At 35.8% G+C, this 23,170-nt stretch overlaps 2 protein-coding genes across 2 annotated transcripts in view; both read right to left on the bottom strand.

The window, feature by feature from the left end:
* LOC138322002 (uncharacterized) overlaps positions 1-3,563 on the bottom strand; it is an 8,637-nt gene extending 5,074 nt beyond the window's left edge. Inside the window, exons 1-4 of the mRNA XM_069266062.1 lie at positions 3,473-3,563; positions 2,842-2,844; positions 2,554-2,556; positions 1,609-1,871 (exon numbers count right to left, since the gene is read on the bottom strand). Coding sequence (XP_069122163.1) covers positions 1,609-1,871; positions 2,554-2,556; positions 2,842-2,844; positions 3,473-3,563 — 360 coding nt within the window. The remainder of the gene's footprint in view (positions 1-1,608; positions 1,872-2,553; positions 2,557-2,841; positions 2,845-3,472) is intronic.
* The window catches only part of LOC138320882 (multiple epidermal growth factor-like domains protein 8), a 59,063-nt gene that overhangs the window by 20,338 nt on the left and 15,555 nt on the right, over positions 1-23,170 (bottom strand). The window contains exons 7-21 of the mRNA XM_069264169.1: positions 22,629-22,798; positions 21,803-22,012; positions 19,102-19,563; positions 18,723-18,826; positions 18,147-18,418; positions 17,711-17,963; positions 17,204-17,430; positions 16,266-16,404; positions 15,758-15,986; positions 14,220-14,379; positions 9,433-9,596; positions 7,788-8,068; positions 4,663-4,861; positions 4,175-4,367; positions 3,765-3,934 (exon numbers count right to left, since the gene is read on the bottom strand). Coding sequence (XP_069120270.1) covers positions 3,765-3,934; positions 4,175-4,367; positions 4,663-4,861; positions 7,788-8,068; positions 9,433-9,596; positions 14,220-14,379; positions 15,758-15,986; positions 16,266-16,404; positions 17,204-17,430; positions 17,711-17,963; positions 18,147-18,418; positions 18,723-18,826; positions 19,102-19,563; positions 21,803-22,012; positions 22,629-22,798 — 3,233 coding nt within the window. The remainder of the gene's footprint in view (positions 1-3,764; positions 3,935-4,174; positions 4,368-4,662; positions 4,862-7,787; positions 8,069-9,432; positions 9,597-14,219; positions 14,380-15,757; positions 15,987-16,265; positions 16,405-17,203; positions 17,431-17,710; positions 17,964-18,146; positions 18,419-18,722; positions 18,827-19,101; positions 19,564-21,802; positions 22,013-22,628; positions 22,799-23,170) is intronic.

Raw genomic sequence — 23,170 nt, 5'->3', positions numbered from 1 at the left:
GATGAACTTTCTGTATTCATGTCACAATGCCATGCATGTGAGCCCTGAAAAAAAGAAACCAAACATTTTACACGCCTACAATTTATACAGTATTGAATGTCATCAAATGATTGACCCAATCAATTTACAATAAGGTGTGGGCTTATCCATAAAAATAGACAACTAAAGGTAGAAGTTCTATCGTCTACAGACTCGAATATGCCCTTCAAATGTAATTTCTCCAGTAAGAGAACAACACTTATAAGTTTGCCAATGTGTCCACTGAAATAAATATCCCGATAGAATGCCAATTATGTTCTCTATGAAAGATACATCAACATGCTAGTTATCCCACCATATTTTCCAACAAGAAATCCTATGATTATAAATCATACTTTGCTGCAGTGATTTTCTATAATTACATGAATATATAGTTTCATGCGAGCAGTACATACACAAGTATCACAACACTATTTATGTATGTGTATTTAGGCAAGAACCTATGCAAATATCTGTATGTGTCCCTCCCAAATATATCTAAAGAACAGCTTAAAACCTACATGTTCAATCATATGTTATAATGTGTAAATCAGAACATATACCATACAATTTTACCAATTATACCTACAATGTAAATCCTAATACAATGTATGATGTATAACACTACCATTAACATGTACAAGAACAAAAACATTTACAAGTTAAAAAATCTATAAATATATACATCATGAACGGTGTATGAATTGACCGGTAGCATAATATTATAGAATAATTGAAACAAATCTTTAGCTTGAATAATGCACTAGCGGTTGTACATTCTAACTGTACATGCATACAACGGTACATTTTATAAATAAACAGGGCATTCATTACCCCTAAAGAGGCCCAACACTAAAGAACCGCCTATTTTACTCCAGGGTTACGAAATTCTTGAATATACGCGAATTGGGGACAGGTATGAAACATGTGACCATACAGGATGTGACCACGTCATTTATAAAAAAATACATGCTATGAGTTTTGTCACAGTTACCTTTCAAAATAACGAATTGACTCACTCATTCAAGCCACCCTGAATTTGTCTACAGTTACCTTTGAATTCACCTGAATTTGTCGACAGTTTACCTTTTAATTCACCTGAATTTGTCACAGTTACCTTTGACATTCACCTGAATTTGTCACAGTTACCTTTAAATTCACCTGAATTTGTCACAGTTGGTGACCTTTGAATTCTTTCGTTTGAAGTGAGGAAAGGTAGCCAGGTGAGAGCAGTGGATTTTATACTGATAACACGAAACGTTCTAGGTGCCACTGTAGCCATGGTTTTGTTTACTACGAGAGTTAATATTTTACGTTCAAAGGAAGATCGAAGGCCTTTTGAGAGATCTTTAGTTCAAAGTTGCAGTAATTTTTCAATGACGTGTATTTAGTTTTATCAGTAGTTGACAGCTTTCAATATGGTATTCTATTTACTATTATTAAAAGTGTAAAAGTGTATGCCTAAAACTAATTGCCAATTGGATAATATTTAGAACATTATTGACTTTGACCTTTAATGTAGACCTTTACTCCATGTCAAAGTCAACCTTAAAATATTTTTTTCCCTGTCCTATCACGAGTTAAACGTACAGTGGTGGTTCTGGGTGGGCTGTTTGAGTAACAAAATGTCCTGTTCTGGATCCCAGGTGATGACAAGATACAAGCCGAGCAGCCCGACGAGTTGATACAGCGGTTCAGGTCTCCGATCAGACTACACACATCACTGGGAAGGTCAAGCTTGATGACCTCGCTATGGACAAAGTGGTCAAGCCCTCCCATCACATAAATACTATTGTTGACCACTGCTGAGCTGGGGGCTACAACTGAATGGAGAGGTCTGCTAAAGGCCAAATCTGTAAAATAAACTTTGGGTTTAGTATCACAACAATATTTTTATTTTTAATTGTTAGTGGCTGATAACGTGGGAGTATGACTTTCCAGATCATAGATACATGTAGTCTGAAGCCATGGGATCTACTTACCTCCTAAATCAGATACATGTAGTCTGAAGACATGTGGTCTACTTACCTCCTAAATCAGATACATGTAGTCTGAAGCCATGTGGTCTACTTACCTCCTAAATCAGATACATGTAGTCTGAAGCCATGGGATCTACTTACCTCCTAAATCAGATACATGTAGTCTGAAGCCATGTGGTCTACTTACCTCCTAAATCAGATACATGTAGTCTGAAGCCATGTGATTTACTTACCTCCTAAATCAGATACATGTAGTCTGAAGCCATGGGATCTACTTACCTCCTAAATCAGATACATGTAGTCTGAAGCCATGTGGTCTACTTACCTCCTAAATCAGATACATGTAATCTGAAGCCATGTGGTCTACTTACCTCCTAAATCAGATACATGTAATCTGAAGCCATGTGGTCTACTTACCTCCTAAATCAGAAACATGTAGTCTGAAGCCATGTGGTCTACTTACCTCCTAAATCAGATACATGTAGTCTGAAGCCATGTGGGTCTACTTACCTCCTAAATCAGATACATGTAATCTGAAGCCATGGGATCTACTTACCTCCTAAATCAGATACATGTAGTCTGAAGTCATGTGATTTACTTATCTCCTAAGTCAGATACATGTAGTCTGAAGACATGTGATCTACTTACCTCCTAAATCAGATACATGTAATGGTCTGAAAATCAGCCATGTGGTCTACTTACCTCCTAAATCAGATACATGTAATCTGAAGCCATGTGGTTGATCTACTTACCTCCTAAATCAGATACATGTAATCTGAAGCCATGTGGTCTACTTACCTCCTAAATCAGATACATGTAATCTGAAGCCATGTGGTCTACTTACCTCCTAAAACATGTAATCAATACATGTAAAAAAATCAGATACATGTAGTCTGAAGCCATGGGATCTACTTACCTCCTAAATCAGATACATGTAATCTGAAGCCATGGGATCTACTTACCTCCTAAATCAGATACATGTAATCTGAAGACATGGGATCTACTTACCTCCTAAATCAGATACATGTAGTCTGAAGCCATGTGGATCTACTTACCTCCTAAATCAGATACATGTAGTCTGAAGCCATGGGTCTACTTACCTCCTAAATCAGATACATATAGTCTGAAGCATGGGATCTACTTACCTCCAAAATCAGATACATGTAGTCTGAAGCCATGTGGTCTACTTACCTCCAAACCAGATACATGTAGTCTGAAGTCATGTGGTCTACTTACCTCCTAAATCAGATACATGTAATCTGAAGCCATGGGATCTACTTACCTCCTAAATCAGATACATGTAGTCTGAAGACATGTGGTCTACTTACCTCCAAAATCAGATACATGTAGTCTGAAGCCATGGGATCTACTTACCTCCTAAATCAGATACATGTTATCTGAAGACATGTGATTTACTTACCTCCTAAATCAAAACTTGTGCCAGTAGTTACACAGGTAACGATAAATGAGGATACTGTTGGAGAAGTTAGAACTGTCTGTACGTCCTCCCATCACCACCATGTAATCTCCCATATCGACGGCCGTGTGTAGGAAACGGGCATCCATCTACAACATTACACTCACTTAATACAATATGATTTACAGGCAGCACGTGTAGAAAAAATACATCCTCATAAATGTTAACCACACTTTTCTTATCATCAAGCTACAAAAGTATATTTATTTTGATGCTAACTCTGAAGTTGACCCTTCTAAGTAATTTGGATATTTCATTCTATTCTATCCTCCTCTACATTTAATCTTTACCTCACTACCCTCCTCAGCCTGAAGGACATTCCACTCCATTCGGTCCCCCTCTAGATTTAACACATACAGCTGGTTAGAGACAGAGAACTTATCGATGTGAAACAGCATCCCACCATAGACGTAGATGGCATTAGTCTGTTCGTGGTAAACTGCTGTATGGCCATATAAACCTGTTAAAATCAAAGTCATCCTTGTGTAATTTCAACTTTCAAACTTAAAAGTGTTCCCAACAAAAAATGACATTCTTGAAAAATCAGCCTGATAATCCCTGTTCAGTTTATTGACAAAACATTTGTTTATGTATACTAAAGTAGTTGAGGTTTGACACTCGTCATTTTGTCATCAGAAATTTTTTTCACTGTAGATTTAATGCTGTTTGTTATAAACTATACATCAGTACCACTCCATACCTAACGGCACTGCTCCATCTAGACTGCCTCGGCCATACTCAGACCACGCTTTCCCATGTTCTACATTGGTATCAAACTTGTAAATCTTGTTGGAGAAGTAGTTTTCTGTAGAGAATCCCCCGATGATAAGAAGCTGTGTTTCCTCGATCCTAGTCATAGTGTGTCCAGCTACAGGCTTAACTAGTGCTGGGACCTTTATGAATGTAAATATAAGATGTAGTTAACAGACATTTGAACCAGTGTCATACAGTGACATGTACATGCTAATTACTATACCTATACAATTAGTATAACAACCTTCAATTAAAATTTGAATTCTATGCATTAACTGTTTCAAAATTTTAACTCCATGCATTTACTGTCAATAAGCCACAGACAGTAAATATTTTAAAATGTAACTTTAAGTAGAACCTGGTAATTAATAGACCTGAAATCCAAATCAGAATTACTGTAATATTATACAGAGGATATGATGATCCTTGACTTACCGACATACGTGTCCACTTCCTGCCGCCGATAGAGAAGCTCCACAGCTCATTTGAAGCTCGGTATTTTGTTCGGTATTTCTGGTTACCAGCTGTGTCCTGGGTACCATCACTGTCCTGGGTACTAGCTCTATCCTTGATGAACCCTCCGTAGATAAATAGCTGTCTCTTTATAGGAATACAGGCAGCAGAATGGTAGTACCTAGAGTGGAAAACAATATCTATAATGTCAGAATTGTTAGTACCTAGGGTGGAAAACAATATCTATAATGTCAGAATTGTTAGTACCTAGGGTGGAAAACAATACCTATAATATCTGGTAGTACTTAGGGTGGATATCAATATCTATAATATCTGGTAGTACCTAGGGTGGAAAACAATATCTATAATGCCTGGTAATACCTAGGGTGGAAAACAACATCTATAATACTGTCTCTATATATAATCTTTGTAACAAAACACCGGATAGCTCAAACAGCTATTTGTCGAATACCCCTTATTCCTCGAACAGAAATATGACCCCGTTTCATCAAATACATAGTATTTACCCATGTATTCGTCGAACAGGTGTTCGGCCCTTGAGATTTTTTTACCTGTGTCACACCTGACTGCACCGACCGACATGGATAATTGCTCAAGTTCTTGTGTTTATACGGTTGGCGTGTCAAGCCTTTAGGTAATTAAGGAAATTAACGGTGTCATTATTACCTACCTACATGATCGCAAGTCTTTGTTTGATGCTAACTTTATTTAAAAATTTCAGAAAAGGTTATTGATGTTTCTTTCATAATAATCTTCGCTGTAAATACGGAAGTTGTTGATCGTGTTAATCGAAAGTACGCATTGTGAAATGACAAAAGAGGCGGAAGATATTGCTGACGTCCGCCTAATTATAAAAGTTTATTTTTTTTTATTTCTTTGTTGGTTTCATTCGACAGGCTAGCACAATGTTATTCGCCGAAAGATGTAAACGATATCAAACGATATATGCAAAGTACATTTTATCAGTGAGTTCCGTATCTTTTCCCGTAAATTGTATTTTGTAGCTTTACTCGTAAACACATGTAACTCAACGTTACGCTTTTACTAAATAGACATCTATAGATATCATTTCTTATGTCCGTAAATATGCTGGTTAATAACTTTATTGTATGTAACCAATATGGATTGTACATTGACCTAGATGACGATCGCTTACTCTGATGTGAATAACATTTGATTTAGGGCTTTCTCGTTAGCTTTTTCAAACGCTAAATTTATGTTATACATTTTTTTTCCAACTTGATATTGCTATCAATAAAACACTTAAATAAAGAAATCCAAAATGCTAAAAGATAGGGTAATTAAAATGTCATTGCCATGCATTGTTTGTCATAGTTTGAAACCGGACATTTCGACTGTCGATCGTTACCAACCTCGGATGAGTCGAATACCCCGTATACCTCGAACTATTGACCTGGTCCCCTGCTGTTCGAGTTATAGGGGTTTTACTGTATATATAAATAATGCCAGAATGGTAGCATCTAGGGTAGAAAACAGTAGCTATATATAATGCCAGAATTGTTAAACATAGACCATAAGCAAATAACTCTATCTTGCCACTAAAAAAGATGTAATGACACAAATCAAATGCCTTAAAAATCATCTTCTTACTCTTTATGTTACTGATTTGATAATTGTGTATCAAAGATGTAAAAACTGCTAAGGCTAAGGACTGACAGTGATCATTGTCTAAGTATTATGTCTATGTTGAAATACCAAAACCATGTGCATATGTTTTGGGTTTTATTGGCTTAACGTCTTAATAATCTTATTTTACTGTTGTTCAATCTCTTATTTTGTTGATTGTGATGTCATTTTTAACATGATTTTTTTTTATGTTACAATCACAGAAAGAAGGTGGGACTAATAATGGTAAATTGTACTTTATACATCTTTTTTTGGTATCTTTAATCACCCACATTGATTTTAAACCTTATAACCATAAAGCTATATAAAATTCCAAGCTTCATCTGGCTATGGGATCATGAAACAATCTGAAGTCCAAACCCGTTTTAAAGGGACATGAACCTTATTCAAGTTGTTCTGTATGCTTAGATATGGTTTTCAGATGTTTATTGAATATTTTATTACAATGATTGGTTATCTAAAACGGCAGGAAAATGTGGGGAAAACCTACCTCAAAAATGATAAAAATAGACTGTCATATTCAATTTTTGGAACACAAAACGAAAGCTGGCCAAAAGCGAGGTTATAATGAACATTAAACTTGCTGACATGACAAGGAATATTAGTTTTCCACAATTTAAGATTATTTTCTAATTTAAGATGGTTGACAAATGAAGTTTAAGCCATATTTGTTATCAAACAATTTGTATTTAGCGTAAGAATGATAAGTCAAAAATCAAACGAGACTTTTCATTCGACAGGGCACTGCAATAGGAGGTTCCTGACTTATTGCACGTATGTACATCATGCAAGTTGCTCCCGTCTCTTGCATTTCAGCGATCCATTTATATTTACCTACTTTCCAAATCACGCATGTAACTGACTCATGATGTTCACTGTTTTCTATCAGAATTCGTTGGTGTTCGCTTCACCCACGTTTTTGACCCACCATTTTGTTTACATTAATTTAATTTGTGCAGTGCATTGTGGGAGGTTACTAAAGTTTAACACAACTATACTATCGTTACAAAATTCGACCAGGCCGGTTCAAAATACAGAAAGATGGAATTTCCATTATAATTATTTTATTTGACACATTTGCACAATTACTGATATATATTACTTAAGTAAGGTATCTGACACGTCTTAAATATGTATTTTATTCAAATTTACATGGTTTATTTAGGTTCATGTCCCTTTAAGCTTAGACTAATCTGATCAAAGATGTCACTACAAAAAGATACATCTTTAACAATTGGCTGAGTCTAAACTTAAGTGTAAGATTCTTTCATGATCCTAGAGCCTGAATCTGACAGCTTTCTATTTACTATTTAAGCTTAGAAGAGAATTATTCAATGACAGCCTGGCATTGAAAGTTTTAGTACAACTATCCTAAAAACTCATCAAAGTATAGTATCGAACGCATTGAAAGATGACTAATACTGCTAATGATACCATACCTGCCTTCCGGCTCATCTATAGTGATAGGCATGATCTGATTCCACTTGTTCTTGGTGATGTTGAACACCCACAGATCGTTGAGAAGTCCTTTCTCTAAAGAGTGTCCCCCAAACATGTAGATAAGCTCATCCCCACAGGCTGTCAGGGTGTGGCCGTACCTATTCCACTGACCAAACAGTCCCCGGAGGCGCGGCACCGCCTGGTAGAACCAGGGTAACAACTCTATAGTATAATTAGCTCCTCCATCAAAGTTAGCCTGGCATCTACACGAATACTTGTCCTGAAAATTAAAGGGTTCAAAAACTTTTTGCAACATGAATTATTTGTAACTGCAAGATAGGCATGATAGTTTTAAGTCATATGAATTCTGTTGATGGCTCATAAACAAAGAGCTGAAGAGACTGAAATTTGTCCATCATAGATCAAAGACAGAAATGTAGTTTAAGTGTGACTAACTACAGTCAAACCTCGATGATTCGAACTTCGATGAATCAAATTTCTCGCTGTATCAAACTTTTTGTCTGGTCCGGAATTTCTTCACTATATAACATTACTAACTAACCCATGTATGAATCGAAGTTTTATGAATCGTAGTTCTCGATATATCGAACTTTTTTCATGGACCATTTGTTATAGAATCATAGGTAACTGACACTCGATGATTCGAATAAAAATTTACCTGTACAGATCAGGTGTTCGCCGATACCCCACGGCATGCTGTCACACCTACAGCCTGTACATTATTGTAGCTGTCTCGCGACGGCCCTTCGCCGGACAATAGGGATTATGACAGCTTGTGTTGCTAGCCTGATATCATCAAGATAATTAATATCACTAATCAGGTCGATACCCTGTGCTTTGTTTTTACAACATGCGTTATTAAATCGTTAGTACGGCAAAGATACAGTTAGTCTTTTTTGATGTTCTCCGCCACCATTGGTAGCGGTTTGTAGAATTTATGGAACGGTAAATAGCGAGCCACATTATTAGTAACTCATGCTCAAAACTGGTACATTGAACAACTTTGGCATAAATACTGGAGCAAATCGATCATTCTAAATCGAAGTATTTTGTAGGAGTTGTAGCGCTTTCGGTTCCTTCTTTTTAGTTTCGTTTTTACAACGTGTTTTCGTTTTTATATTCATTCCGTAATATTAACTATCGCTTAAATAGTCACCAAACGAACAGTTGTACATGGGTTAGGCCTAGTACACGTAAGTCTTGTTTATAATATACGTATGTATTGCTAACGATAGCAATACATGTGATTAATTGCATACTTCGTTTTTATTTTGTTTTGCTTGTGGTAAATACAATGATTATAAAGTTTACGAAACGGAGACGACATGTACACAACTACCACAGTTGGTCATGGTAAAAAAAACATCTGTCTAATTTTAACCACGAATAATTCGAAGTCTCGATGTTTCGAAGTTTCCTTGAACTTCGATACATCGAGGTTTGACTGTATTGGTATAACTGTCAATCTACCTCAGCAAGGTTGATGAAGAATACTTCATGATAAGTTGTGAACAATCATATGTAACAAATAACTAGGTGTATGTCGACTTAACTTAACAAATGTATAGCTATCTATAGTTGTCACAGTAGGACTAGATTACTGACTTCAATAAATGTACTTACCTCGATAAATGTACAATTATCTGTACATATATAGTTGTCACAGTCTGGACCGTCATGGCCACTTTCACAGATACAGCGGTCGCCCTCACACACTTTGTTTGTTGGACAGACCGTAGGACACTTGTTCATGTGGTAGCTAGCATTGAACCCTGGCACACGATGACCTGTCAGAAGAAATCTAATTATTATCATCTGTCATTGTGTTTTTAATTAGGATGTCAGATATTCTCATTAGTTTACTACTGACATAGACACACAAATGACTGTGTAGTTATCTGAATTTATTTTACAATTACAGAGTAATTAAGACTAAACCCTGTCGAGTCCAATCACTGTGTATCAAAGCATTTATATTTGATCCCAACAAACTCTTCCTCGTTTAGAATAACAAAAACCCTACCTACAATATAAGCTTTTGTTTATCATAAGGTTGTAATTAACTCAAATTTGACCTAAAATCCTCATTGATGTGAGACAGCTGATTTTCCCTGGTATTAGGTAATTCAGTTTGGATTATAATCTTTTACTACTAAATAAAACAAAATGTTTATTGACAAAAATGTTTGTTAATTTTTTTAAAGGAAGCTGTTCAACCATGAATATTGGTATGTAAAAAATGTTTTATAAATTATTGGAGAATAAAACTACTGTACAAACATTTTGAAAATAGTTTGTAAACTCCAATCCATAAAAAAAACCCACACACAGACATTTTACATTATTCAGATGGCACCCACAGACATTTCACATCATTCAGTTTGTTCATTAGTTGTGTTATTTTGGCTTATTTCAGCCCTAGCGCCGGGACAGATCAGGGACTTTATGTATGACACATCCCTATCAAAACCTGCCTACAAAAATTCAAAGGTTTTAATGAGGTTAGATGTGAACAAAAAATTCAAACAGCACATGACAATAAATGTATTACAAACTACCAGGAGAGAACACATGCTTTAACATCAGTCTAATTGGTGAGATAAGGAACGAGTGAAGCAGAATGAGTGGGTAGACACATCTACAGTATGCAGAGCAAAGTCACCCACAAGACTAGTATATTAGGGGTTGTATCACATATATAGGATTGGGATGAAAAATATTGGGTCTGTATCACAAATATAGGGTCTGTATCACAAATATAGGGTCTGTATCACAAATATATGGTTTGTATCACAAATATAAGGTCAGTATCACAAATATAGGGTTTGAATCACAAATATATGGTTTGTATCACAAATATAAGGTCAGTATCACAAATATAGGGTTTGAATCACAAATATATGGTTTGTATCACAAATATAAGGTCAGTATCACAAATATAGGGTTTGAATCACAAATAAAGGGTTTGTATCACAAATATAGGGTGTAGCATAGTCTGTATCACAAATATAGGGTGTGTATCACAAATATTGGGTCTGTATCACAAATATAGAGTCTGTATCACAAATATAGGGTGTGTATCACAAATATAGGGTGTGTATCACAAATATTGGGTCTGTATCACAAATATAGAGTCTGTATCACAAATATAGGGTGTGTATCACAAATATTGGGTCTGTATCACAAATATAGGGTCTGTATCACAAATATAGGGTTTGAATCACAAATAAAGGGTTTGTATCACAAATATAGGGTGTAGCATAGTCTGTATCACAAATATAGGGTGTGTATCACAAATATTGGGTCTGTATCACAAATATAGAGTCTGTATCACAAATATAGGGTGTGTATCACAAATATTGGGTCTGTATCACAAATATAGAGTCTGTATCACAAATATAGGGTGTGTATCACAAATATTGGGTCTGTATCACAAATATAGGGTCTGTATCACAAATATAGGGTTTGTATCACAAATAAAGGGTTTGTATCACAAATATAGGGTGTAGCATAGTCTGTATCACAAATATAGGGTGTGTATCACAAATATTGGGTCTGTATCACAAATATAGAGTCTGTATCACAAATATAGGGTGTGTATCACAAATATTGGGTCTGTATCACAAATATAGGGTCTGTATCACAAATATAGGGTTTTAATCACAAATAAAGGGTTTGTATCACAAATATAGGGTATGTAGCATAGTCTGTATCACAAATGTTGGGTCTGTATCACAGTCTATATCACAAATATTGGATCTATATCACAGTCTATATCACAAAAATTGGATCTATATCACAGTCTATAGCACAAATATTGGGTCTGTATCAGTCTGTATAACAAATATTTATATATAGTGCTAGCACTAAAAGCAATCATACCAACTGTAAATAGCAACTAAAAGCAGGTTAATATTTATTCTCTATCTGATGGAGATTTTAGAAGTAGTATAACTAAAGGCATTTCGCTCTGTAAAAGTAAAAGTATCTTTAAAGGGAGAAAACATACTTCCAAAACTAGGAATAGACATGCATGAAAGAAAATCATGAAGACAAATTTACCTTTACGATCGCTGAATTCTAAGTTACTATAGGCAGAAGGAAGGAAAAAAATCTTGGACATATCTGTAACGGAAAATAGACGGGCACTATGTGATAACAGAATACAGGAACATGTTTGGTTGAGTAGGAAGTGTACTGGTGTAAAGGGATGATAATACAGAGGATGGTTAGATCTAGCTATAGGAACTATATTCTATACACTAAACCTGATACATAAGATAGATTTCTCCTATCTTTCACAGGGGAATTTGTATACTTTAGTAGCTCACAGATACATTTTGTATACTTCAGTAGCTAACAGTACATTTTGTATACTTCAGTAGCTCAAAGATGCATTTTGTATACTTCAATAGCTCATAGATACATTTTGTATGCTTCAGTAGCTCACATATGCATTTTGTATGCTTCAGTAGCTCACATATGCATTTTGTTTGCTTCAGTAGCTCACAGATGCATTTTGTATGCTTCAGTAGCTCACATATGCATTTTGTATGCTTCAGTAGCTCACATATGCATTTTGTTTGCTTCAGTAGCTCACAGATGCATTTTTTATGCTTCAGTAGCTCACAGATACATTTTGTATGCTTCAGTAGCTCACAGATGCATGTTTTATGCTTCAGTAGCTCATAGATGCATTTTGTATGCATCAGTAGCTAACAGGTACATTTTGTATACTTTAGTAGCTCACAGATACATTTTGTATGCTTCAGTAGCTCAACAGATGCATTTTGTATGCTTCAGTAGCTCACAGATGCATTTTGTATGCTTCAGTAGCTCACAGATGCATTTTGTATGCTTCAGTAGCTCACAGATGCATTTTGTATGCTTCAGTAGCTCACAGATGCATTTTGTATGCTTCAGTAGCTCACAGATACATTTTGTATGCTTCAGTAGCTCACAGATGCATTTTTTATGCTTCAGTAGCTCACAGATGCATTTCTGTTTTTCAGGGAAAGAGAAAAAGAAAAGTGGTCAGAACCCACAATTTTGATGAAACTGAATATAGCCAATGATGTTAACTAATCATGTCTGTATTTTTCTCGGCTTCATACTGATCTATAGCTAGAACTCCTTTTTGTCCTATTTGAAGAAAAATCTTCACACACAACATATCTTAAGTGTTAACATTCTTGATAAATCATTGTCAGTTTACATATGTACTGCCAAAATTCATTTTGAGCTCTTATTTGTACTTATAAAAATTAAAACCTATGCATTATAAGTTTTTTAATTCTTTAGAAATGTGATTGATGTAAATTACATGAATAATATTCCCTTTTTACACGTGTCCTTTCCTTCTGTAATTATCAGATCTTCAATTTTACTGAAGTTTTCATTTAACATTGATGAAACTGTTTGAGCTTGAGTGTATGGCAACAAATGTAAGAGCATGAATATATTCATTTTAAGTCTAATTCATAAGGGGTGACTATCCGCCTACAATTTTAACTATTGCAATACTGTCAGGGAATCTCTATTGCGATAGTTTGACTATCAGACTACATATTGCAATAGTATTGCATTCTAAATTCTATTAAATTCCAGTCTTGATTTGGCCGCCATGTTCGTACATCTAGTGCAGTGTTGGTTTTAAGTTACTTCCCTTTACTTACTAATGTCACTAGCAACTCAAACACACTTGACGATCATGATCAAGAACAATGTCAGTCTATGTTTTTGATTGAATAGCAATGCCATGCCATGGAAAAAGTGACATTTTATCATGACTATTTGTCTGCTGTTGTATCAAACCTGTGTGAGTACTTAATTTAGTCCAACTGAATTCCAGTTGCTATGGTAACGTCAATACTGTAAAAACTAATTTTCTTACAAAATTTGAAAAGGTTGTATTTTCAAGTTTAGAATAATATGTTGTTTTTAACCAAAGTATTGATGCAAAAGTGTGAAAAATCACTTTGAAATAAAATGTTGGTTTTCTGTGAGCTTCTCAAAAAGTTCTTGGGGAGTTAGGGAGTTAAAATAACTGTTAATCATGCAGTAGTTATATCTGTTAGTAACCCTCACCACTTTATCTACAAGGTAAACCTTCTAAAGAACCATTAATTAAATATCACATGTCTTAAATTCTAGGACATCTCCCATTATTTTACCTTAATATTGTATTTTAGTTCTTACAGAAGTCTTGTTTTGATATAGATGCATGATGACATAGACAATGGAAAGCATTAGCTTATACCTATAAAGGCTTTGACTGCAAACCTAATTTTTAGTATTTTTAATGCAAGGTGATTTGTTGAAATTTGAACTCATAAAGGTAAACATATTCTAATGTTAATACGGTTCATGGCTTATTTACCTGGTAGGTAAAATGGGTACTTTGTACTTACGTTTGGAAATGTCAGTTTCAAAGTAGATTGTAACGATGCGTGACTTTGCAAGGACAGAGTATCCAGCTTTCTTGCCGCAGAAGACGCCAAGTAGCGTACCCCATGCATCTTCGTTACCATCTATAAAGTGTGGGATACCATCATACACGTACACGTAGTCCTGCAAAGGAAAATAACTCTACTCAGACTTGGCAATACATCAAAATAACAAAGTCACAAAAGATATGTGCCCAGAAGTCTTTTTTACCACCCATAAAGTTGGAGTATCTAGATATATCTCAAGTACGTGTATATTTGAAACAATTACATTTTTGGTATCATAGCCACTGTTTTCCAAGATTTAATCAGTATTTTACCATATGGCCATTCCAATTTGATTTCTCGTTCATAGGATTTCCCGCTTCTATTTTCCGAATATGAATGAAAAAAAAAATCAATTTTTTACTGCTCCTTATTTTGTTGTCCGGAAATCTGACGAATGCAGGCAAATTATTACAGGGTTCATTTTTACTAGTCACCGTTTCCTGGTCACTCAGATGTTTGAATTATTTGTGCATGGTCTCTTGAAACACGCATGCGTCTTACAAACCTTTATAACAACATAAATGTCAAGTTTTTCACCACATGCAGACAGAGTGGTACTTAGAATGTGATAGAGACGCATATAATTTTTAATAGGCCATGTCCCGATTTCAGTCTGTTTTTGTCAATGTCCGCAACTCTTAAAACAATGGGTACCATTACAGGTAATTTGACTGGCCGACTTACTAATGAAAAATTAACGGCAATCAGGCATGTCAATTGTACGATGGCAATCACTAATTAATGAGTTGCTAAATAAGCAACATGCTAAACAAAAATAGTCAGTTTCATAAAATATTTTGTGCCAAATAAGAAAGGATTTACATATACATATCGGATGAGATTATATTGGTTTAAATCATTTTCCATTAATACTAATAGCTAATTTGGTTCTATTGGTTTGTTGGTTTTTACTGAATGCTCAGTTGCTAATATAGTTTACTGATACATGTATATAGCTTTCTTGACTATTGCTTTAAATTATCAAACATTGTCATTCAATGTTAAAATTGTCATGAATTGTCTTATAATCAAATACATCATGCAATGAAAACATGTGTAATAGCATATTTCCAATAGCTGCACAAATACTTTAATATTAGACTTCTTCTTACATCTTTGTTATGAATGTTGAAAACAATAAGCAAAACTCATATCTCAACAGAATACTTGCTTATTAAGTGTCATTTCCTGAAAGGAACATAAATTTAAAATCTCTTATAAAAATCCTGGGAAAATATTCGCTCGCTCCAATTTTTTGCATTTTCAAAACATTTTTAGAATAAAATTTTTTCGCTCGCTCCTATTTTAAAATTCCAAAATTCCAAGAACAAGAAATCAAATTGGCATGGCCTAACATCATGACTCTGGGGCATATAACACATTAAATGCCATAACAAAAGATACTAAAATTTTACTAGATGTTTTACAGATTGACAATCTTTTAGCCAAATTACCCAGCCACAGTCAGTATCAATGTCCTCGATGGTGATGTTGATTGCCGGTGTGTCGTACTGCGAGTCTCCACGGACTGGCTTCAGTGTGTCTCCACTGAGTGGAGCGATGATCCAGATACAGTAAGCATGCCAGTCCCTCACCCCTGTACCCCTGTACGAGCCAATGTAGCCACTGGTACTGTTTAGGACCGTGGGAGTGTCACATGACCGGTAACAATGGCTACCATTTCTGAAATAGGGAAACAGCTCATCAAACTTTACATTATATTATGTATTATGTTATGACTTGGTTACTCTGATTTTCATAATGTCTGTTTATTAAAGCTTATAAAAAACTTAAATAAACTTAATTGATGGACCTTCATTGACTTCAGCAGTCTTCTCATGCTTCTTTGGGAAATAAAACATAGTTTTTAGGTCAAGAAAAAACAAAAGGTAAACATTTTTCTAGTGCAGTAATGCTTGGATAATACATGGAGTTTAGATAAAAGCTTTGAGATATACATACATTGGGTTTCCATAGTGACCGTCCTCACAGACCTCACAGTGATCACCTGTTGTATGGTCTATACAGTAACACTGACCAGTGGAGGAACATAGGCCCAGCTCCTCATCACCGTGTCCATTACACTGACACGGCTTACAGCCTGGAACACAACAAATAGTTATCATGACACAGTTCACAGCCTGGAACACAACAAAGAGTTATACTGACACAGCTCACAGCCTGGAACACAACAAATAGTTATACTGACACAGCTCACAGCCTGGAACACAACAAACAGTTATAATGGCACGGCAAATAGCCTGGAACACAACAAATAGTTATACTGACACAGCTCACAGCCTGGAACACAACAAATAGTTATACTGACACAGCTCACAGCCTGGAACACAACAAACAGTTATAATGGCACGGCATATAGCCTGGAACACAACAAAGAGTTACACTGATGCTGTTTAAGTATATTTTTGGTACTTTATGTTTAGTTGTAGTTTTAAGGAATTAGCATTATTTCAACTTTTTAATTCAAACTATAAGCCATCCATATGGATACCCTATGCCAGTAAAGCCTTTGGATGCCTAACCTTTAACAAGTCACTATTTATAGAAAATAACTTGGGCAAAATTTGGGTATGGCCTATATATTCAGTATTTTATAACAAGGAGCTATTCAATAAGAATGTTGACAGGTAATGGATGATCTAAATATGGTGGACAAAGAGTGAATTGTACTTAATCCGTAGAGTATGACTCTCAATTGGAAACAGAAATGATAGAAGCCCATGTCACACCATAAAATCACTGGTACAGTATATACATACATACTATGGGTCAGGTAAGCTGAAAAAAAGTTTCAACCTTTTTGAAAAAGAGTTCCATAATAATTGCCTATGTAATGGAATGATATATAGAACATGGAGCATAATTTTCAGACAACTTACCCCTTTTGTTAGCTGGATCACCATGATAACCAGGTGTACACTTCTCACAGTTGAGTCCAACAGTGTTATGTTGACACTCATCACACTGTCCCACACCTTTACTACATGTGCTGTGAAGGTTACACTCACAATTAGTGTTACAGTCAGGGCCTGTGTAACCGAGTTTACAGCGACACTCGTAGTCTGGGGCCTCAGAGCAGTTCCCATATACACATGTGTAGTGACACCTGTAAGGGGCAGATAACTCACACATAAATTACAGAAAACTATATGTGCCAGACATAAATCTATCTGCCTCCATTAGAAATCTGGATAAGACATGACAAGACAATGGACATGAGTTAAACTAAATACTTCCCCCTCCCTTTCCAGTTGTCTAAAAATGCTTTCAAATATTTAATGAACTTCCGAATGGATAATGACACAGTTACAATGTGTGGGGTACTATTAATAATAGGTGACATGGTTACAGTGTATCAAGTGGATATCTGACTAATAATATCTTACGTTTTCTGGCAGTTTCTTCCATCTCCTTTGAAGCCACGGTTACAATGACATAAGTAACTGCCATGGATATTTTCACATGTGGCATTTTCGTGGCAATCATGGAAACCAAGGACACACTCGTTCAAATCAGGGCAGCGATGATACGACCAGTCGGCTGGCAATAACTCTGTTCCATTCTGTACTTCATGTATAATGGCGGTTCTATTCTGTACTTCATGTATAATAGCAGTACAATTCTGTCCATGATACGGCCCTGAAAAATGTATACATGATATAGTTTAAGTATTCTTTTGTATTCTAAAGAGGATATTCTAAATATGGCAATATTTTTAAATAGCCCCAAATCTTATTTCTAACATCTTTTCTATTAAATGTTGTGCTATTTTTTAGCTGTTTTTGGAGTCTCTGGTTGTGTAAAATCTAGAGCTTGTCTTACCTGCGAAGTCTCCGTCGACACAGCGCCCTATAGAAGGATTATCAGGATCGCTACACCAACCACAGCCATACGTGTCCAAACAACTCTCACACACGGTATGAGCAGAGCAATTTTTACAGCTGTAAGACTCTATTCCCTCACTATCCATCCACTCCCGACACTGACCATTCACAAAACGAGATATATAGTGGGCAAACGGAAGACAGGTCCCTGTGTTCTCACACCAAAAACATTCACTGTTGGGCAGGATACAGGAGTTGCATGTCATACGCCTTGGAAAAGGAAGAAACAAAACAAAATTTCAGATACAATTTGGAAATTGTTATTGTTTTATTAGAAGAACATTAATATCTGGAATTTATTTTATAAAGAAAGATGTTCACAAATTATCATCCATGGTCATTTGCAACTCGCAAATTACTTTTTTCAACTCACTGGAAAGCATATAGGCACATTGCTACAAAGCATTACCTATGACATTGCATTTGACAAAATACCATTGACATTTCCTTGATGACTTTATCTGTGAAATTCACCAGAAAAAACTTGTCATTGACATTCAATGTGAATACTTACCTGTGACATTCAACAGGACAGTTGTCTGGGTCCTGGATCATAGAATGGACTCTCCATCTCCTGGTACACCTGACATCTTTGGTGATCCATTCACAAAGCTTGTCCTACAACGAATAGACATCTCTCATCACAGGGCTAAAGTATAATGACTTTAAAACAGAGAAATGATAACAGCAATTTCAATAGAAAAATAAAGAAAGAAAAAGAATGTACAAAGGGAATAAGTTAAGGAATTATTTCTTTGGAAAGGTGATTTTTTTTTGTAATAAAACACTTTAACCAGCAAAAATGTAGTCAGAGGATGCTCAGAGATTTCATGGCTAAATAGATATATTTTAGTGTCAAAAGTTCACAGTATGTGTGTATACATTACACTTACAGAAGCACAGCTATGACAGTCGACATAGTCAGGGCATTGAACACAGTCCATTGGTTGTGTGATCAGATAGGCCTGCAAATCTGGACCCACACAGGAAGACAGACTAGAGTTACTGCCCTTGTGGTCGCAGGTGTCAGTGAATGGGCACCAGCCACATTCAGCATTGGACATACAGGCGAGACAGTTATGATGGCGGCTACAGTTGGGTGAGTGATAGGGTTCCAGGAACTCGAGTGCAAACCGCCGCGTCTGTTTACCCATCACAAACCCTGTGTTGGCAATATTCCACTCCAGGGAAACCGTCGCGTTCTCTTTCTCGTTCATATCACTTGTACCCTTGATATTGAAGTAGTATTTATAGCCACGTGCAGTATTAGGAAAAATTGGCTTGCTAGCTTTCCTGATGGCCTCTACACTACGATCTCCAGGGGTGTTAGTCTTGTTGATAATGGAAACAACTTCCTACAAATACAATACAGCAAATCAATTAGTAACAAATAATTTCATTAGACTTATTTCACGATTGATAGTAAGTGAATGGTATATCAAGCTCTTTTGTGTTTTTAGCCTTAAACCCTACAATGATCCAAATCATGCAGGCTATCAAGCCATATTGTTGACAGTTATCTATGATTTTTTTTTTCTTCAAAATATCATAAGGGTTTTACATTGCTAAATATTTCAAAATAATTACATTCACTTGTCTATATCATTGCATAAAGTAATCGAGCCAATTGAGGAACATCAGATTGAAAATAACATCCAATGTGTTACAACATCATTACCGTATATCACCGCAAATAAGACCCCCCTCCCAGAGAAGAAATAAAGGTCAAAAGTGGTGGGGGGTCTTATTTGCGGACAACCCGTCTGATAACATCGATCTATGAGGTCGCCATCTTGGATTTTTTAATGTCCTGTCATTGTTGTAGCAGTCGTATGACAGATGGATAATAGCAAGATGTTCAAGTATTTATGATAATAATGAAGACGTATGAGTAAAATTAAATCAAATGTTATGACAAATTAAAATATGAACAATACTAGGGTAGTTGTAACGTTAGTCTGATTAGGGAAACGCACATTTTTGCAAGAGTCACGCGGACATTCACTAATAAATCAAAACGAAGAAACAGCATCATAAGCAATGTCATTTTAATCCAGAAGTTTTAATAATCGTATAGTTATTTTAAAATATTCAAATTCGGTTATTGTTTACGATCACAACTACATCTCCGTCTTAGTAAACACGTGAATCAATCACCGTGAATCTGAAGGGCGATCGCCGTTCAGACTCGGGCCTATTTAAAATTCACTGCAAACGTTTACAAATCAAATTCGTTCAAATACAGAAGAATTTACGTACATTTGTCTCAGCCAAATGAGCAAACGATCGTGATTTAATTTCAACGTGCCGACATGCACTGATGCAGTTGTTTGTTTGGCGCTGGGTTGAAGCCATACTTTCACATTTTCACACCGGGTCGTGTTTGGGAATTTGATCGGTATTGCGATTGATACGATGCTAGTTTGATAATATTTCAGATATTAATCCAAGTATTAACTGCATTAAAACATCGTAGCAAGTATTTTTGTATCCAGAGTAAAATACAAAACTTTGCGGCTAATATTATTATACTGACTGCGTAAACAAAACATGGCGGCCGAAAAGTAAAGCATGGTTTCTCCAACTGATCGTGAACTACAGGTACGTTACGTTCACAAATAAACATATTTGAAACTGTAAATGCCTTAAGTAGATGTTTTAGGTAATGATTGTATTGAGTTAGAATCCACGACTGCAGAAACGATCTGCATCAATGACGAATATCTTTGCCGATTCATGTAAAAAATGACAAGCCGTACGAACACTAAAACGTGTTGAACATGCCGATATGAAGTGTTCATGGAAACATATATTGGCGTATTTTATTGAAAATAACCTCCAATTAAATATGAGCACTGTCAACAATTCGTAGTTATTGATAATTAAATTAAATCGCCCGTGAATTAACTTGAATTAAATGACAAAAATAACAAGCACACAAACAGTTGTTTACATTATATATGTACTACGTGATTTTTCTATGCCGATAAAACAAACAAAAAAGAAGTTACGATACAAAGTCATTTTGGTGATATTTTTAATTACTTCATTGCTCAAATCCATCATCCAGTAAACTGAAAAATAGGTGGGGGGTCTTATTTGCAGACATCCCCCCTAAGTCTGAAAATGTGTCAAAATAGGTGGGGGGTCTTATTTGCGGGAGGGGTCTTATTTGCGGTGAAATACGGTAATATCAACATTGAACGCTCCCCCAGTCATTATTGTCAAAATGGCTGTTCCACCTGATGAACTACACCATTAATACTAAAATTCTTTTTTTGGTTAAACTTCAACATTTTATAGCTGAATTACTTTCATCTCAGAGCAAAAATTTTTTTACGCATTCAGATATTCTTGTACATGTAAACAATTTGTTAACAAAACACAAAGTGTAAGCTATGAGTACATCTATCATAAACTCACAGAACATAGTTGATGACCTTCAGATATTTTTCAGTGTATGGGTATTGTACAGGAATTATTTAATTGTAATTCTAACTAATTTCTCGTTAGTTTTCTTTTTTTTTGCACTGTTGTTGCTAATTTGTAAGTTTAAACAGTAATGATGGATGGATGTATATTAAATATACTGACTAATTTCTCCTTTGAGCTGTCATTGCTGAATTGGAGGACGCTTGGAAGGCTGGCGGCGATGAGAAACACACGTAGCTTGTCTGTACCATATATGGGCGTGGCCGCTAATGGATGGATGAAGCCTGTCAGTGTAATATGTAGGTGACCATCTGTCTTGCCCTTGTACAGCTTGTAGTCAAAGTCTTCCTTCACTGTGTGCAGGATCTTCACCTATACACAGGTCACATACAACATGTTATACCTTGTCAACTTTCTACAGGATTTGGGGAAATTTTCAAGAGTACATCAATAGTGATTGGGTGGTGTAGTGGTTAAGCCACTCCCCTTTCACCTTGCCTGCCAGGGTTTGATCCCCGACATGGATGTGAAAAGGTCAGGGGTCACCTACTCAATCAGGTGGAGTTTTCTCGGGGCACTCCAAGTACTCCCACTCTAAGACCCCTCGCGCATTTTCATCCAGGCCATTGAAAGTGATTTATATAAGTTGTATAACTTGTTTCTCAATTGATGTAAAATAAATAAAGTTTATATTATATTATATATTACATCAATAGTGTATGTGGATAGAAGAATGAATGGTGAGATAAGTTATTTTAGATATCAACAGACCCCTGAGAAAGTAAACCCTGTAACAGTACCAACATACTAGTGCTTTTTTGCATCAAAGGAAATAAACATTGGAACTTTTTTGATGAAAATGGCTATCATAATCCTCCAAATTCAACCTATTTCTTTATAGTTAAGATATCAATATTTCTGAATCCAACAGAAAGTAGCTGATTTGAGCTATATATCTCTGTCTGTATCAAACCAACATGGTAGCTACCTCGTCTGGTTGTTCACTGTTGGCAGGGTTGTAGCGTATGACCATTTGTACCCCCGCTGGGATCTCATCCAGAGAGCACTGATCAACGTCATCCCACTTGGTGTTGGATCCATTCCACCATCCCATAATGCCCAGGTTGTTGGAGCTCTCAGATCTACTGCAGGCGTTGGCTGAATGTATATAAACACAACACACATAGAAATAGGAAAACATACTTATCCCATAACTATGCATGTTTCACAATGGAAAAACCATGTGATAAATTTCATAGTAGTTGGTTACTGTTTATGTACACAGCTACGGCGCCTCTGATTGGTCAATGCCAAGATCTCTTGATTCTGATTTGCTTTCAACTTCCGGCTACTTTTCATAGCACATTATCTTTAAAATAGCATTGTATTAACTGTATAACAGGTAGGTGCTTATTCAAAGTAATAAACGATAGAATATTAGTTCACAATTAAGGCACTATATTCTATGGCACAAAGATATCACTACACAATGTATGGTGATAAGTTTCCCTGAATGAAGACAAGTAAATG

This window comes from Argopecten irradians, chromosome 4 (genome assembly GCF_041381155.1).
Source record: "Argopecten irradians isolate NY chromosome 4, Ai_NY, whole genome shotgun sequence".
NCBI classification, from domain to species: domain Eukaryota; kingdom Metazoa; phylum Mollusca; class Bivalvia; order Pectinida; family Pectinidae; genus Argopecten; species Argopecten irradians.
This window is presented reverse-complemented; position numbering and strand designations above follow the sequence as displayed.